The sequence below is a fragment of the Peromyscus leucopus genome, chromosome 19 (genome assembly GCF_004664715.2).
Source record: "Peromyscus leucopus breed LL Stock chromosome 19, UCI_PerLeu_2.1, whole genome shotgun sequence".
NCBI lineage: Eukaryota > Metazoa > Chordata > Mammalia > Rodentia > Cricetidae > Peromyscus > Peromyscus leucopus.
The window spans coordinates 73,900,908-73,916,738 of record NC_051079.1 but is presented as its reverse complement, the minus strand read 5'-3'; the positions used below and the strand labels follow the sequence as shown (position 1 = coordinate 73,916,738).

Here is a 15,831-nt window from a genome sequence, read left to right as displayed (position 1 = left end):
GCAGACCCTAGAATTTGAACTAGTTGATTACGTCCTTATCCTGAAAGTAATTCTTATGCATGCTAGACTACCGTCCCAGGTGATTCATCCATGTTCTCAAGGCCTGAGTGACTGAATGACGACATAGGCACCCAAAATAACCATCAGAGAACTAAAAAGTAAAGAACCATTAAAATGGGTAGGAAAAACAGAACACCTTCCTCAAAACGATTTCCCTGGTGTTTTTATTGGCTGACTTCCTATCCTCCCTGCCCATGCACGAGTTCGGGTTAACTGATTTTTAGACATCACTGTGAATTCTAAAGCCTAGACACTAGGGCCAGCAGGAGCTACAGATGAAAGGGCTATTTATTTTATTTTTGAAATGATTAGAAAAGAAAGTCAGACACTCAGATCTTAGGAAACAGAAACAATTTTGGAGCTGAGTGAAGACACAAAGTAGCAAAGTAGCAAGGAAAACATGGAAGCAGGAAGCCAGAAGAAGGGAGAGGATAGGGAAACAAACCAATGGGAGTTCGAGTTCTGAAGCAGCCACGGAAAACTTCATCCACATTTTAGTGATGAAACACCAAGTACCCTTGCTCAGTGTTGTTAAATGTATCAATTATGGAACTCAGCTTCAAAACAGACTGCTCAAAGATTTTCCATGCATGTAATCCCCTGACAGTAATCTGAATACACAGGTATGGCTGCACCTAGGAAACATTGCACTCTGTGATCCTAAAAGCTGAACTGAAAATGTACCCATTTGTATACATAGTGATGTGCTGTCTAGGTATATTCACATATGACTTATTGTATAACAGACATAAATGCACACACACACACACACACACACACACACACACACACACACACCACATACAAATCTTGTTAGCTTGGCAAATGTGATTCACTCCTAATAAATAAATATGCACTCCATTCAGTGTGTGGAAACCAAATTTTTCAGACTTCAATATTAAAATTCAGATTTTAGATTGTAGTGCATAAGTCTCCTGACCTTCTTGTGGTTATGTCTTCCTGGATATATTTTGTCACTATCATCATAAATAACTACAACTTTTTCTATAGTGGCTTGGGCCCAAGTAAGTAATCTTAAAAAAAGTGATATAACATAAGAACTAAGTTTTCATATTTTGGTGCATACACAAAGAACACAAAGAGCAGAGATGGAGTGTGTACTTTGAAACTGTCTAGGACATTTGTTTTCCCAATAACATCAAAATATCCTTATTTTAGAGAACATTTGATCTGATTCATTTTTAACGATTTATTCATTTTCATTTCATGTATAATGACGTTTTGCCTGCATGTATGTCTGGATAAGGGTGTCAGATACCCTGAAACTGGAGATACAGTTGTGAGATGCCATGTGGGTGCTGGGAATTGAACCTGGGACCTCTGAAGAGCAGCCAGTGCTCTTAACCACTGCACTGAGCCATCTCTCCTGCCCTGAGCTGATCCACTTGTAAAAAAAATCTGGCTATGGGACAATTGAGATCTTTCAAATAACATTCAAAAAACTCAAATTCATAACTATATGTTGGCTAACTTATATTCAAACAATTCTGAACAATACTATCTTTATTTTTATAAAATAATGTAGTAAAAGATAAAATATTGTAGATTATGTCTAAGGTAAATGGCACGAAAAATAAAAAATAAAACCATACCTGGAGACCTTGCCTGGTCCTAAAGTTGGTGTTCCCCCCCACCCCCAACTGACCAAGATTCCAGTCCTAGAGCCAGTGAGTTGACTCTGCTGCTTCACTTTGGTTCTGCTTTGGTGGCAAGATGACTTATACAGTATTTTATACCTAAAATCATGAAATCAACCTGAGGAACTCTTTCTTCCTCAGTTTCCCCAGCTCACCATGTAAGTCAAACTACCAAATAAAATTTAAAGCTAACTGATAGCTAAGGCAGCTGGGCTCAGGACTGAAACGCTGCTGAGCATTCACGAAGCCCTGCCCTCTGCCGATTGCCACACTGGCTCTCTTTCCTCAGCCACACCCTTTTATGGAAAGAGCTGCTGCTTGCTTTGCCACGGTGGCAAGGGCTTTGGTGATATATCTTCTGATATCATAAAAGCATTGCAGGTTCTCTTCTTATGGTCCTACTGTCTCTCCTATGCCAACCGCCGATTCTCTTTTGCATTTACCCTCATTTATCCAGTAAAGACAGAAACCTAAGTCCATTGTTAACTCAGTCTAGTTTTCTGAGATTTTTTTTCCTGAGGTGCCTTCTGACCGAGTTCCCCTGATGATAAAATATTGTACCAGACAGAAAGGATGTAGCTCCAACTGACACTTGGGTCCCACTAAAACTTCTTAAATGACTTCTAAAACCCTGGGATAACAGAGAGGTGCCACCACTTACGTTATGCCACAAGAAGCTAGCAGTGTGAGGGACATTGCTATGTTGGTAAAAAGTTCTGACTGATGTCACAATCTTTAAGAGAGGATACTTTGAAACCCTAGACATGATGCTCATAATCAACAAACTAATAATGCAAATACACTTATAAAACCCTTCATCATGTAAACAGTTTTAGTTATATGTTATATTCAAAATTGTCAGTTACCCCCCAAAAAAACATATTTAAAAATACAGCACAAATAATATGCTAGAGAAAATAATATACATGTTCATATCTTTTTGAAACATGCCAAATTAGTTTCATTAGGCTCATAAAATATCCATGGTTTCTATGTGCAGTCTAAAGTTAATAAAAAGTATTCAAGAACCACAATCACACAGTGTTGTCATGAACTATTAAAATATTTAAGGTTAATCCATATGACACATTTAATATCTGAATTATTTAACCAACACTATATGACATAATGTAAACAATTCTAAATTATATGTCAATTAGCTTCAGAGTTATGAGCGTTTTGTTCAACGAAGCCCTATTTATATTCAGTTTCTATGTATGTGATTATTTTTTGGGGGGGTCCTGGGGATTAAGGCCAGAGCCTCTCTTAAGCTAGGCAAACACACTCTCACTAGCTGTCCTTCAGCACTCTACTTCTACAACATGAAACCATAGATTCAAAGATTTTCCCTATATTCCATGTTTCTTGTTGCCTATTATAATTGAAGCAAAACAACGCATACAAAGTGAGAAGCCTATCACCACATGTAAGTTACATGCTGAGTGTAATTTGAATGATTTTCTTCAACTAGAAAAAAAATGGCTTCAGTTCATCAAATATCCATCAATGTGCATGGAATGATTTGTGGGTTTAAGAATATAATAATATATATTTGTACTAATGAAGATTACTTTTCATAAAATGAGCCAGTCAACATCACAGAATCCTTTAAATATTTGGTGAAACTTGACATAAGACGAATAATTTTATGATTACTAACTCCCACAGGCCTCAGTTTTCTTTTCCTCAAACCTCTGAAAGATTTCCATGTTTTTTTTAAAAAATATTAGGCTATTGTATAGAAGGATGCATTTCTCTTAAAAATAATAACTTTCAAAACAAATATACTTTCATTTTCATGTTCTTAAAAATCATTTTGATGGATAAATTTTATTGTATTACGATTGTCTTTTCAAGTTTAATGGGATCCTACCTATAATCGATCTCCATATTATAGATTGTGTCTCAAATTACACATTTCAATACAATGGAAGTCAATTCAATTGTGTTTCTGATGACCACATAGATTGATGGTAGCTAAGATTCAAGATTTTTTCCAGAATTTGTGAAGCATAAAGAAAGAGGGTTATAGATTGGATTTTTAACCATAACTTGAAATTTCACTGAAAAAATTTAACATCTTAAGAAAGATTTGTACTATGAAAATAGAGAAGTAAAAGGAGGGAGGTAAGAAAAAAATTGAAAACAAGCTTCTACTTACCAGGTGTAAAATTATATCGTGCTGAAAATCCCATAGACTCCAGCTCGCCATCAGCAAAAAATTTAATCCACAGAAATCTTCCACTGGATTTTATTACAGGTGGATTCTGTTGTCCACAAAACCTTCCGATTATTGGAGAAAAGCCAAAAGGTCCATCTCGAACTTCAATATGATCAAATTTGCACTCCCAAGATGGTTCAATTGAATATTTTTCATCAAAGTAGAGTTCAATGCACTGCCTTGGGGCAGCTGTAGAAAACAAAAGACAGATTATATGTAGAAAGCAGTTTCTTAAATCTTGAGGCTGATTAACTGATTCTGTCAGGTTCTATTTATATACTGTTCAATAGAAGTCTGTAGAAGAGTTACATGGAAATACAAAGAAAGGAGATGTTTAGCAGTCTAGAGACATTTTCATTAAAGAACACCTAAAAGTTGGCCTTTAAAACTAATGACTTTGCACAAAATGCAATTTTAACATGAAATGTCTAACATGGAGCCAACACCAGGTTAGCAATGCTGTTTGTTAACTCGTTAGAAGGTGCAGGGTGGGTGGAGGGTATAGTTCTCTCTTTTCTTATAAACTCCAGTGTTCAGTTTTAATGCCAGAAAGCACTCAGGAGTTATCTTCCAGGCAGTTACGCAACCACTCAAGTAGTTACAACCAGGTGTCTTGATGAGATCCAAGTGCATATACAAGGCAATGATCGCAGAAATCCGATGTGATTTTATCATTCTCAACTTGAGCTCCAGTAGTAGTCTCCCCAGCTGAACAACAGACCAATGCACTTGACAGAAAAAGGCCTTGAGGAAGTCCTACTTCCATGACCTCATCACCTCAGAGCCCCCAAACTCAAGGCACTTGGTGCATGTCTTGTTTCCTAACACATCATGCCCTCTGCAGCTGGAGTACACTTGTTTTGCTCACTCTCTCCCCTGTCTAGACAACTACAATTTAACCCTCTTTATTGAGGGAGGGTTTCATTTGCTTGTTTCCTACCATTTGCTTTTGTTTCACTTTTTCTGTGCAGATGATTGACATCAGGGACTGTCACATGATAAGGGAATGCTCCACAACTAAGCCACATTTCCAGCTCTCCTAGACACTCTTGTTTAGAGGAAATCTTCTCTCAGTCTGTTCATTAAAGACAAGAACCTTATTTACCTTCTTTTCCTGGTACATAAGCACAATATACGCCATTGTGTATTTTTTTCAATATTATTTTGAGTAAATTAAAAATTAGTTTGCCTTCATCAATATTTCTATAGCTCTCTGAAAAACAGGAGAGTCTGATGAGCCTAGCAACCATGTTAGTCACCGTACTAGTATATATTTTAATATTCCTTCACACTGTTCCCTTTCATGGCCAAAGCAGTAGTAATGGCAATTCCTGTTATACTCAGCCAGGATATTCATAACGGACATAACATTGTCTGAAATATCAGTACACAGGCCAGGAACCACTGCTTCCTTGAAGCCTCTTAGAAGAGCTTCCTTGCTACCTGACCTTCTGCATGGACTAACTCTTCCAAAAACTTTGGTAGTGTAAGACTTGCTGCCTATGTGATCAGTAACCATTCTGAATGTATGCTATCCTGCTCCACTGTTTCTTAAGTGTATATTGATCAAAACCATTGATCACCTAAAAATTAAACTTGTACAGACATGGGTGCCAGTGATTTATATAAAATGGAGATATGTGATAACTTAGAAATGGAGATTTTGTAATAAAATATAAACTTACTGCTATCCAAGTCTAAAATTAAAAATCAATAGCAACGAGGTCAGCTTATGTTTAAAGATTTTTCTCCAAAATAGTTTTCATCCTTATAAACATTCCCAACTCTCTGCCTACTGAAAAGAGAAATTTACAACTCAGGCCACATTTTTATCTGATATTAGTGTATATTACAAAGGTTAACAGACAGAGGAGGTATGACAGAGTTGAGAGAATTTCCAATAAATGCTTAAAACTTTCGAATTGAAAAATATCTTTTAAAGCTATCTGAGAAATCTTGTTTTCTACCCAGCTTATTACTCTACAAATATAAAGATAAGTGTTTAAGAATGAGGATCTGTTTACAAACATAGCTTTAAATGTATTACTTGAGTTCCTTATTACTCTACACTGTAAACTTGCTTGTAACATCTGCTCTTTAATAAGTTAGAGGAAGATTAAGGGAACACAAACTACAACCATTCATACATTTCTTCCTTCCCTCCTCCCTTCCTTCCTTCCTTCGTTCCTTCGTTCCTTCCTTCGTTCCTTCCTCCTTTCCTTTCTTTCATTTTTTTTTTTCCCCGAGACAGGGTTTCTCTGTCTAACAGTTCTGGTTTGTCCCGGAACTCCCTCACTTTGCAGACCAGGCTGGCCTTGAACTCACTGCCTCCGCCTCTGTCAGAGTGCTGTGATTTAAAGGCATGTTCCAACATCTCCTGGCTCCAGGCATTTCTTTTTAAATCTACAAATACTATATAGCTAAGGAAAGAAAAAAGTCAAAAGTACTGTCTTTTGCTATTTTACTTAGCATTCAGTATGCCATCTATTAACATATGTCCACCTGTATCCTCTACCAGGAAATAAAGAGCCATCCGTGTGTAAAGAATATACTTATTCTTATCTTCATTTTTCTTGTGGCTTGTACTCTATTCAACATGGACAAATGCACCACTCTTTTCCAGCAGCATGCCCTTTTGCAGCTCCTGTAGAACATGTTACACATGCACAGTTGATCTTCCTTTCACTTAGTATGCTGAAATTAACTACTCATAAGCCCAGGTAAGAAAGTTTCATGAGCTAAATTTTAGAAAATACCAAATAACTTGTTAAAAAGTGAGCACTCTATCCGGAGTTGTTATCATAGATGCACAAAAGGATGGTCACAGTGTAGGTTAACCGAATCTGTCAGGGTCCAGCTTCATAAACTCACTCTTTCTTCATCTTCAGCTTGTTGTGTTCACAGACTCTCTCATTCTCCTTCCCCTAGCTGATGTTCAGCTGACACTCAAGTTTCTTCAGATTTCCATCGATCCCAGCCTCTTGGGATATGGTGCCCATGCAGAATCACTTGATATACATGCCATGTACCTCCCTAGCAGAAAGAGTGCTGATAACATCTGAAATCCACGAAAGGATATTGCTTTCCATGACTGTGAGCTTACCTGATTTTTTTTTTTAACCATATGTTGTCTTATCTTAAGCAATGAGGCCATTGATCTATCTCTCTTAGCTTTGTTTCTTGTTGCTATTATGCAATAGTCTGGCAGAAGCAACAAGAATGAGAAAATGTTTAACTCACAATTCCAAGTTAAATCCCTCATCCTTGGAGAATATCAAGGCAGCAGGAACCTGAAGCAACAAGTGACATTATATCCACAGGAGCAGAGAGCATAAACTAATGGCTCTTTCCTTTTACAGTTGAGAGCCACACTAAGAAACAATGTCCTCTAAACAGTTCAAGCTAAACAACTGTTTCACTTATCCAGAGGGCTTAGTCCAGTACCATGGGGGCTCCTCAGCTCTTGGTCCACAGTTCAGGTGTTTCCACTAGTTTGGCTAGTTGTCTCTGTACTTTTTTCAATCATGGTCTTGATGTCTCTTGCTCATAGAAACCCCCTTCTCTCTCATCGATTGAACTCCTGGAGCTTCGCCTGGGACTTGGCCATGGATCTCTGCATCTGCCTCCATCAGTCACTGGGTGAGGGTTCCATTATGGTGCATGAGCTGGCTTTTTGGAACCTAGTGCCTACGGTGAGACACTTTGCAGCCTTGGTGCAGGGAGGAGGAGCTTGGACCTGCCTCAACTGAATGTACCAGGCTCTGCTGACTTCCCATGGGAGACCTTGCCTTGAAGGAGGTGAGAATGGGGGTTGGGTTGGGTGGGAAGGCTTATAGGTGGGAGGAGGGAGGACAGAGGAATCTGTGGTTGATATGTAAAATGAATAGAAAATATCTTAGGAAGAAAGGAAGAAAGAAAGAAAGAAAGAAAGAAAGAAAGAAAGAAAGAAAGAAAGAAAAAAAGAAAAAAAGAAGGAAAGAAAGAAAGAAACAATGCCCTCCACTTTCAGGATGCGTCTTCTCACCTCAGTTTACCCAGCTGTGAAAATATATCCATAAACTAACCTCACCTAGACAATCCTTCATTGAGACTATCTTCCAGGAATTCTACATTGCATCAACAATTTTTTTTTTTTAAAAAAAGCTTTCTCTACTTTAAATTCATGTATTTTCTACTGATCAAATGATTTTTTTCTAAAGACAAATAGGTATAATTTTCCTCATTAAAAAAAAAAAAAACCAGTTTATTGCGCCTTCCCACGCCCCACCCTCCAAGTACTGTCTTCCCTCAATCTTCTACTGACTGGGAGGTGGTTCTCTCCATCATTGTGTTAATCACTGTGCTAATTCTAAAGTCACAAGCAGACTCTTGATTGCTTCATACAATAAACACATATGTGTGTTTGCCTCATTTTTTTCTTGTAACAACTGTCACTTGGAAAACCACTGATTCTTGAATCTCATCTACACCAGCTCCATAACATCCCTCCTGATTCCCTGATCATCTGGAGCTCCTTCTGAGAGTCCTCCAGGTCTCCCTGTTTGGTCCATTCCCAACATGTTATGCCCCAGAAACATCCCCAGCCTCTCTTTATTCATGTTACTCCAGTGCACTGGGTGTTGTTGAAACATAGTGGAATGATTTCAAAATCAGATGGTGCCTGAACCTCTACTTCGAAAGAAATTGGCATTCTAAGGAAAGCCCAAGACATTTTTAATAATTTGAAATATTAGTGTTCTAAATGCCTCCTGATATTTTTATTCATATGAAATCCTCACTAACAATTTCTGTATTTATATCCTATAAACATGAAGAACCAGAATAGATCTCTCCATCAAGCTAAAATTCCACACATTTATTCTCTCCAGGAGCTACCCATAAAAATGTCAACATTGACCACATCAACGTTTTATAAATCCTGTTTTACCGTTTACCACCCAATCATTTGAATCTCAGTTTCTTGAAGACATCTTGTTTCTTCCATTTGCTCTGTCACCCCTGCAAATATCGTTCCTTCAGGTTTTCTCTGTTTTATTTGGCTGTTTTCAGTAGCTCTTTGGATGGCATTCTTTTCCTTCAGTTACTTTCTCACTAAAGTCTCACCTCATTAGTTCTCTGAATTCTTTCAGTGTTATTCCATTGCCTACAATTAACTTGTGAATGTCTATAGTTTCGGCTCCTAGACTACAGATCTCCTTTTTAGGATCATCTCCCTCCTACCCATTCCTCTCTTCACCTGTGTAGAAGGCCAGGTATCGCCAGCTTACCACTTCTCTGCCCTTCAGTACAAGGTGTTCTGTAAAAAAGAGGACTACCACCTGGATACACATGAACAATAAAGGATAACATCACAGTTCTCTCTTCTTTTTCCTACTCTAGTAATCCTAGGTAAACCTCGAAGCCTCTGATTGGCTCACACTCCCCAAGCCACATTGACAGTACCATAAGGCTAGTATCTTGGAATTTTTGTGCAACGCTTGCTTGAAGCAAATCCATAAAAAATGTCACTATGACATGATTTTAACGTATGAAGTGTCTACAGATAACATCAAAACAATACTAAGAGTGAAGAGAGTTTCTGCTCGTTTTCTCACTTTATTTCGTCCTTGATATAAATACAACTATATGAAAACTACCACAGTCAAGGTGAGCAGTACATGTAAAGTTACCAAAGCAATACACAAGAAAGCAAAACTCACAGGAAACATGTCCTGTTTTGCTCTTTCAAATAGGAGTATTTTTAGTTTCAGCAAGATGTTTAGTTTCTACATGCCTCCATTTTCTAATTTCCAAAACAAAGACACCTTCCTATGAGTAAATATTTTGGGTAAATAATAAGTCCTTCAAAAGTAGCCAGGAGGTGGTGGTGCATGCCTTTAATCCCAGCACTCGGGAGGCAGAGGCAGGCGGATCTCTGTGAGCTCAAGGCCAGCCTGGTCTACAGAGCAAATCCCAGGGCAGGCTGCAAAGCTACACAGAGAAACCCTGTCTCAAAAAGAAAAAAAAAATCTTCCAAAGTTTATAATATATTAACACATATAATTAATATCTAATACAAACTTGATTAAAAAATAAAAATAGCTGATTTCAAACAAGAAACTCAATGTTTTCATCTTCTAGAGATGCAAACTGCCAGATGTCTGAGTTGGTTTGTTTTATCCTTTAAATATCAAACTTTATGTAGTTTAGGTTATTTTTGATAAAAGTTCCTACATTAAGCCGGGCGGTGGTGGCACACGCCTTTAATCCCAGCACTCGGGAGGCAGAGCCAGGAGGATCTCTGTGAGTTTGAGGCCAGCCTGGGCTACCAAGTGAGCTCCAGGAAAGGCACAAAGCTACGCAGAGAAACCCTGTCTCTAAAAACCAAAAAAAAAAAGTTCCTACATTATGCAATGCAAGAGGAAGATGAAGATTCCTAATTTATGGATGAAAATAAGAATAAAAAATCATTTCTAAACAGGATCTCTCAAAATTAGAGAAACAGAACCCAGAGGGTTTTGCTTTGTTTTATTTATTTATTTATTTATTTATTTATTTATTTATTTATCTATTTATTTTGAAAGATCTACCCTGTGATCACAACCCTGGTTTACGGGAGACATTGTGCAGTCATGATTTTCTGTTACCATAACTTAGCCTGTAGGTGTACATGGCGTGGAGGGTACCAAGTTCTGGGTTATTTGGAACTAACACTTAAAACGTAGCCTTTCTTCATCACTGGGAGACATGTTCACATATTTTAAAAGCTTTCTCTATGTTTAACAGAGAAGTGGCTCAAGGTTAAAAGAAACGGAAACTATTCAGAGGGGGAATCTTTTTAAAAGTACTTTTTGTCCTTCAGGTTGGAAAACGGATGAGAGCTCCATAAGTTAGAACCTTGGCTGACTTGAAAATATGATCATCTCACTTGCAAATACACAAAAAGATTTTAAATGCCATTCAAATTAATGTTTAGAAAACACGATTGCAGATACAACTTTGCCATTCACGTGGTTCTCTGTTGCTTGATAGTATTGAAGAAAACACTAACAAGCATATCAACTATTATAATTAATAAACCAGTAAAATATTAGTTTTCAGAATGTCACAAATTGACATAGCACGTGAACTGTAGAATAACTCATAATAATATTTATTTCAGATTGCTGAAAAGGAAGCTTTTAGGTTGTGTGGTTGTTTCATTTACCTTACCAGATATTTGTGTGTTCATAACCCATTTCTAATAATCTCAGAAACCAGCCTGATTCTGGATTCACAGTTATTTTGTAATGTCTGTTCACATCACATGTGCAGGGCCTGAGAAGGCCAGGCTTTGTTTGCCTCCCTTGCCTGGCATCTCTCCGCTCTTACCTTCTATGATGTAGACACACTCTCGGTCAGGGGGGTACTTGCTGGGATAATTGGGAGAGGTAAAGACACCCCCCTCTGCATGCTTGGTCCAAGTTCCACACTGCACTGACTTCTGTGTTTCCGAAGTGATTTGTTTTTCTATAAAACAAAACACATTTTTAAAAAGAACCACCTTCCAATATTTTATAACACCAAAAATAGAGAGGATATTCTCATAATATCCATTAGTAAATTAATTTCAAGATAGTCTTTTAGTCAAGGCCAGTCTATTATTCACTGTATGAGATGTCCAGCTATTCTGGAATGGGTATGGTAAAGTAGGAAAATGCAAAATAATTAGACATCTCCATTAGCTTTTTTTTTTTTAATCAACAAAAAAAAAAAAATGAAAAACAAAACACACCTGTTCCTTTCTTGGTTGCTCCAGAGGAATGGAGGATGATTAAACTTGCTATAACTGAAACAGAAAAAAGAACAATTATAAATTTAAAATTCACAACCAAAATGACCAAACCTTGTAAAACCATAAGACAAGTTACAGGTAAGATGATACCTAAATAGAATAATTTAATCATTGTTAATCCTTACAAAGGTGTCTCAGAACTTTGGAAATCTAATTCAAAATGTTCTAAGTAAAAGTGGGACTCTCATAGGAAGTACTTCCTATTCAAAGCGAATGAGACCCAAACTCTTCAAAGCTATAAACAATGTTACATTCTGCAAATGTTCACACACACACACAGCCAGGAGGTCTCCAGGTCTCTCTGCAGTAAAGGACCCCTTGCTAAGACCTGTCAGCTTTTGTAGAGGGAAAGGAGGACCATGAGTAGACAGAGGAAGGGAGAAGGGAAGAGTCAAATCTCCATGGTCCACCCTAACATATTGCCAATAAACTTCGAGTGTAGAATGTAAACAATTCTGCAAAACCTATGACAGGTAGGGCGGGAGTGCAAGAGAAAACAGATCAAAGTGGATTGGTCCGGCATTGAAACAGCACTCTGGGAAGGTTTTGTTTGCTTGTTTGATTGTTTGTGCTAGTTTAGTTTTTGCTTGTTTGTTTAAAAAAAAAAAAAAACAACTAACCCAATTACCAACTAGCCCTGTGTGTGACATTCTCCTGCTGCAAAATTCATCATTTCTAACCCGAACTGTGATTCTAAACTGGCTATCATCCAGTAACAGACAACATTTTTGAAAAAGGGGATTTCTAGAAGCATCCATGGAGTCAGTTCAGGGTCAGAGACTCTGGTCTGCCACTGAACAGTAAGTCTGCAATGCTGTGAGGATCTAAACTTCCCTTTACTTCTTTCTTCACTCAGAAATGTCAAGAGAAACCTGAAACTTGAAAAGTGTTAAAAATGCATCTGGTCTTGGTAATAACTGACATGTCCCCAAATGAAAGCATTTTGATTATTTATTTTGACCAATTACATAAAAGCTCTTCCTTTGCACATTTCCTCCTGAAACTAATGTAGGGGAGGAAGTGGGGGCATCAACCAACCATCTTATCTAAGCCTGGTCATTATTCTCAGAAGAATTATCTGAGTCCTGACATTGTTTCCAGTAATTATCAACTGCACTACTTTATACTTTGGCCAGGTCATCCATCTACTCCTAAGATTCAAAGACTCTGTGTGTGTGTGTGTGTGTGTGTGTGTGTGTGTGTGTAGATCTTTCCTAACTTGCTGTAATTCTGTAACTGCCTCCCCCACCAGAGGCACAAAGATGCTCCAGGCGTATCAGTGTGTACATTTGGCCTTTTTACTCTTCTTTTCCTATTTTGGTGGAATCACACAGAGAACCTGTGTGATCCTGAACTCGTGAAATAAAAAGATCTCTTAATAGAGTGGCACATGTTTATCCCGCCAGTCCTTGCTTCATAATATGACATTTCCACCACACATTTTCTGACATTGCCTTTAATGACTGACTTTGTACCTGTTTGCCTCCTCTCCTCTCCGTCTCGCCCCCACCCTTTCCCACACTCTGAAGCAGAATTAGAGCTCTAGGGGCAGAGGCTGGTATGTACTCTGCCCTAACCACCCCCCCACCCGGTTCAGGTGTGCGCCAGCTTACCTGAGGAATAGGTGGGCCCTTGAACCGCCGAGCCCCACAAAGGAGGATTATTCCTTCTTACCCAGCAAAGATCAATCCTGCTACCTCCCTGTGTCGACCTGCATCCTCTCGGGGGCCCAGCATCTCCTGCACGTGTCTACTTTTTAACTACATGCTCCTCTGGACCACCCAGAGATCCTGCCTACAGAGAAAGGGCTTTCCCTGACCAACTCTGAGGTCCAGCGCCACTCTGTGCGCCGCCCCCGCCAGGCTGTATGATGCTGCAGTACTGAAAGTTTACATCTGCCCCAGACTCCAAGGGACTGCGGGGTCTGGTTGGAGTGGTTGGCAGGGCTTTTCCCTGCGCATGGGGCCAAGAGGCGAAGTGGCAGCACCCCGGGGACGGACTGGCACTGCTGGAGAGGTACTCACTGTGAAACAAACTGCGTCCATAGATCATGTCTGTGCGTTACACCAGAGGCTCCGATCTCCACTAATTCCATTTAGAAACGGGGAGACTTCGTGGGTAGGGAGAGGATGGAGTCCGGAGATTTTAAATATGCAAACCACGGGCAAAATACAGTGGGGGGAAAGCGAGAGAGGAAAGAAAGCGGTCGCGCTCGGAACTGTTCTGTCTTCCGCCCTTGGCTGGCTCTCGCCCTCCTTCGCTCTCTCACCGCCTCGAAGCCAGCGTCTCCACCATGACGCTCTCATCACACCCGGGCGCCGACCGCCACCATCAGCACCGCCGCCGGCAGCACCCTCCTCCTCTGCATCATCGCCGCCGCCGCAGCTGTCAGGAGGACGCGGCGGGCAGTCGGCGCGCGGGCGGCGGCAGGCGCGGGGCGAGCCCCGGGGCGCCCAAAGCCGGGACCCGATCTGGACCCGGCGGCAGAAGGCGCAAGGCGGGGACTGGTCCCGACCGACGGCAGCAACTGGGAGGGCGACAGCGAAGGCGGCGGCAGGGGCTTGCTCAGTCGCCGGTCTCATCCACCAGGAGCACCAGGTCCGAGCAGCGTCGCCGGGAGGATGTCCAGCCGCAGCCCTCCTCTCTCCAGCCTTTGGGGGTCTTCTGCTGAGGCATTGAAGGCAGGAGGCAGGGGTCCGTCATGGGCTCGGCAGGCTGCGCGCCACCTCTGCGATCTTGCAGGAAAAGGAACCTAAGGGTGGGCGTCTGGGGGCGGGGGAGGGCTCAAGGGTGGTGGAGGGGAACACGGGGGTGGTTAAAGGGGGAGGGGAAGGGAGGGAGAGGAAGATCAAGAATATGGCAGAGTTACCAAGTGAGCGCCTTGGTCATAGCTCTGGGTTGCATGACCCTCCAGGAAGCCCCAAGCCTGGGTGAGACTGGGCAGCTGAGCACCGCTGGTGCCCCCAGGGCTGGTGCGAGGCGCAATGGGGCGGCGGCGACAGCAAGGACATCACAGCGGCTTGGTTCGTGGGGGAGGGGGAGGGGGTGAGGACCAGGCTGGGCTCCTTTCCTCAGCCAGCTCTGGCAGAAGGGTCCAGAGCAGCTTCGCAGATTCCCCACTGCATCTCAGTGGAGGACGAAAGGCGTGGAAGGGGGAGGGGCCATCATGCGAAAATGCCCCCTTCGAGTTTGGTTTATCACTTTTTAAAGATTTGAAACGACTGTCTCCCGTCCCTCCAATTGGAGCCTTCTAGTCCCCTCTTCCAGAGGGTGAAGACTTCACCTTTTAGCCGCTGGTCTAACATCGGAAGCCCGGCGCTGGAAGAGAAAGGAAAGCGATAAAAGTTTCACGATTAATCACCGGAGGAGATCCTCACGAGAATCCTACCAAACTGCTCCCGCAAAGACGCGGCCCCTTGAAATGTATCTTTCTCGGAAAAAAATACTCACAACCGTCCAAAAGCAAACACGGATCACCCCACCCCAATACACACAAACGCGCGCGCGCTGCTCGTCAAACTCAGAGGAGAGAGGAGTTGGTGGAAAAACAGCAGGAAGAACCCTAATTTGTAAAAATGCGAATAGATGAATGTGAAATCACAGTAAAAAAACGAGGCAGAGCCATGAGGTGGGGTGGGGTGGGGTGGCGGGGGCTGAGGCTGGCAGCATTGGGCAGTCCCTCCTCCCCCTGACAGTACAGCACCTCCTTCCACCTCTGCCCAGAAGCTCCGGGATCACACACTGACTCCCAGGCCTCTGCTGACCCCCGCCTGTGCTGACCACCGCGGTGCGAGCTGGACCTCCGCGGTGCAGCCCCAGGGGGTGAGCGACCCTCTGGCCCCTGCAGCACTACAGGCAGAATGCGCCCCAGCTGGGGCTCACAATAGTAAGGAAAGGGGGGATAGAAAGAGTCAGCGTTGCAGTCAGCAAATGTATACGTGAGGCTGCAAAGACAGGGTCTCTCAGAGAAGGCCAAGAAAGGCCTTGGGAAGAGACAGCAGAGCGCCCCAGAACCAGAGCTGCAGCCGCCACGCACCTGCTGCTGAGGCTGGAGCTGCCCATGTGGTTGTGTGGGTGTC

At 41.5% G+C, this 15,831-nt stretch overlaps 1 protein-coding gene across 4 annotated transcripts in view; it reads right to left on the bottom strand.

Annotated features, from left to right (window-relative positions):
* The window catches only part of Neto1 (neuropilin and tolloid like 1), a 114,217-nt gene extending 99,882 nt beyond the window's left edge, over positions 1-14,335 (bottom strand). For all 4 annotated transcript variants that reach the window (XM_028873860.2, XM_028873861.2, XM_028873862.2 and 1 more), the window contains exons 1-4: positions 13,777-14,335; positions 11,693-11,746; positions 11,290-11,427; positions 3,880-4,128 (exon numbers count right to left, since the gene is read on the bottom strand). In XM_028873860.2, the coding sequence (XP_028729693.1) occupies positions 3,880-4,128; positions 11,290-11,427; positions 11,693-11,746; positions 13,777-13,804 (469 nt within the window). In that variant the 5' untranslated portion in view covers positions 13,805-14,335. The remainder of the gene's footprint in view (positions 1-3,879; positions 4,129-11,289; positions 11,428-11,692; positions 11,747-13,776) is intronic.
* Between the last annotated feature and the right edge of the window lie 1,496 nt (positions 14,336-15,831).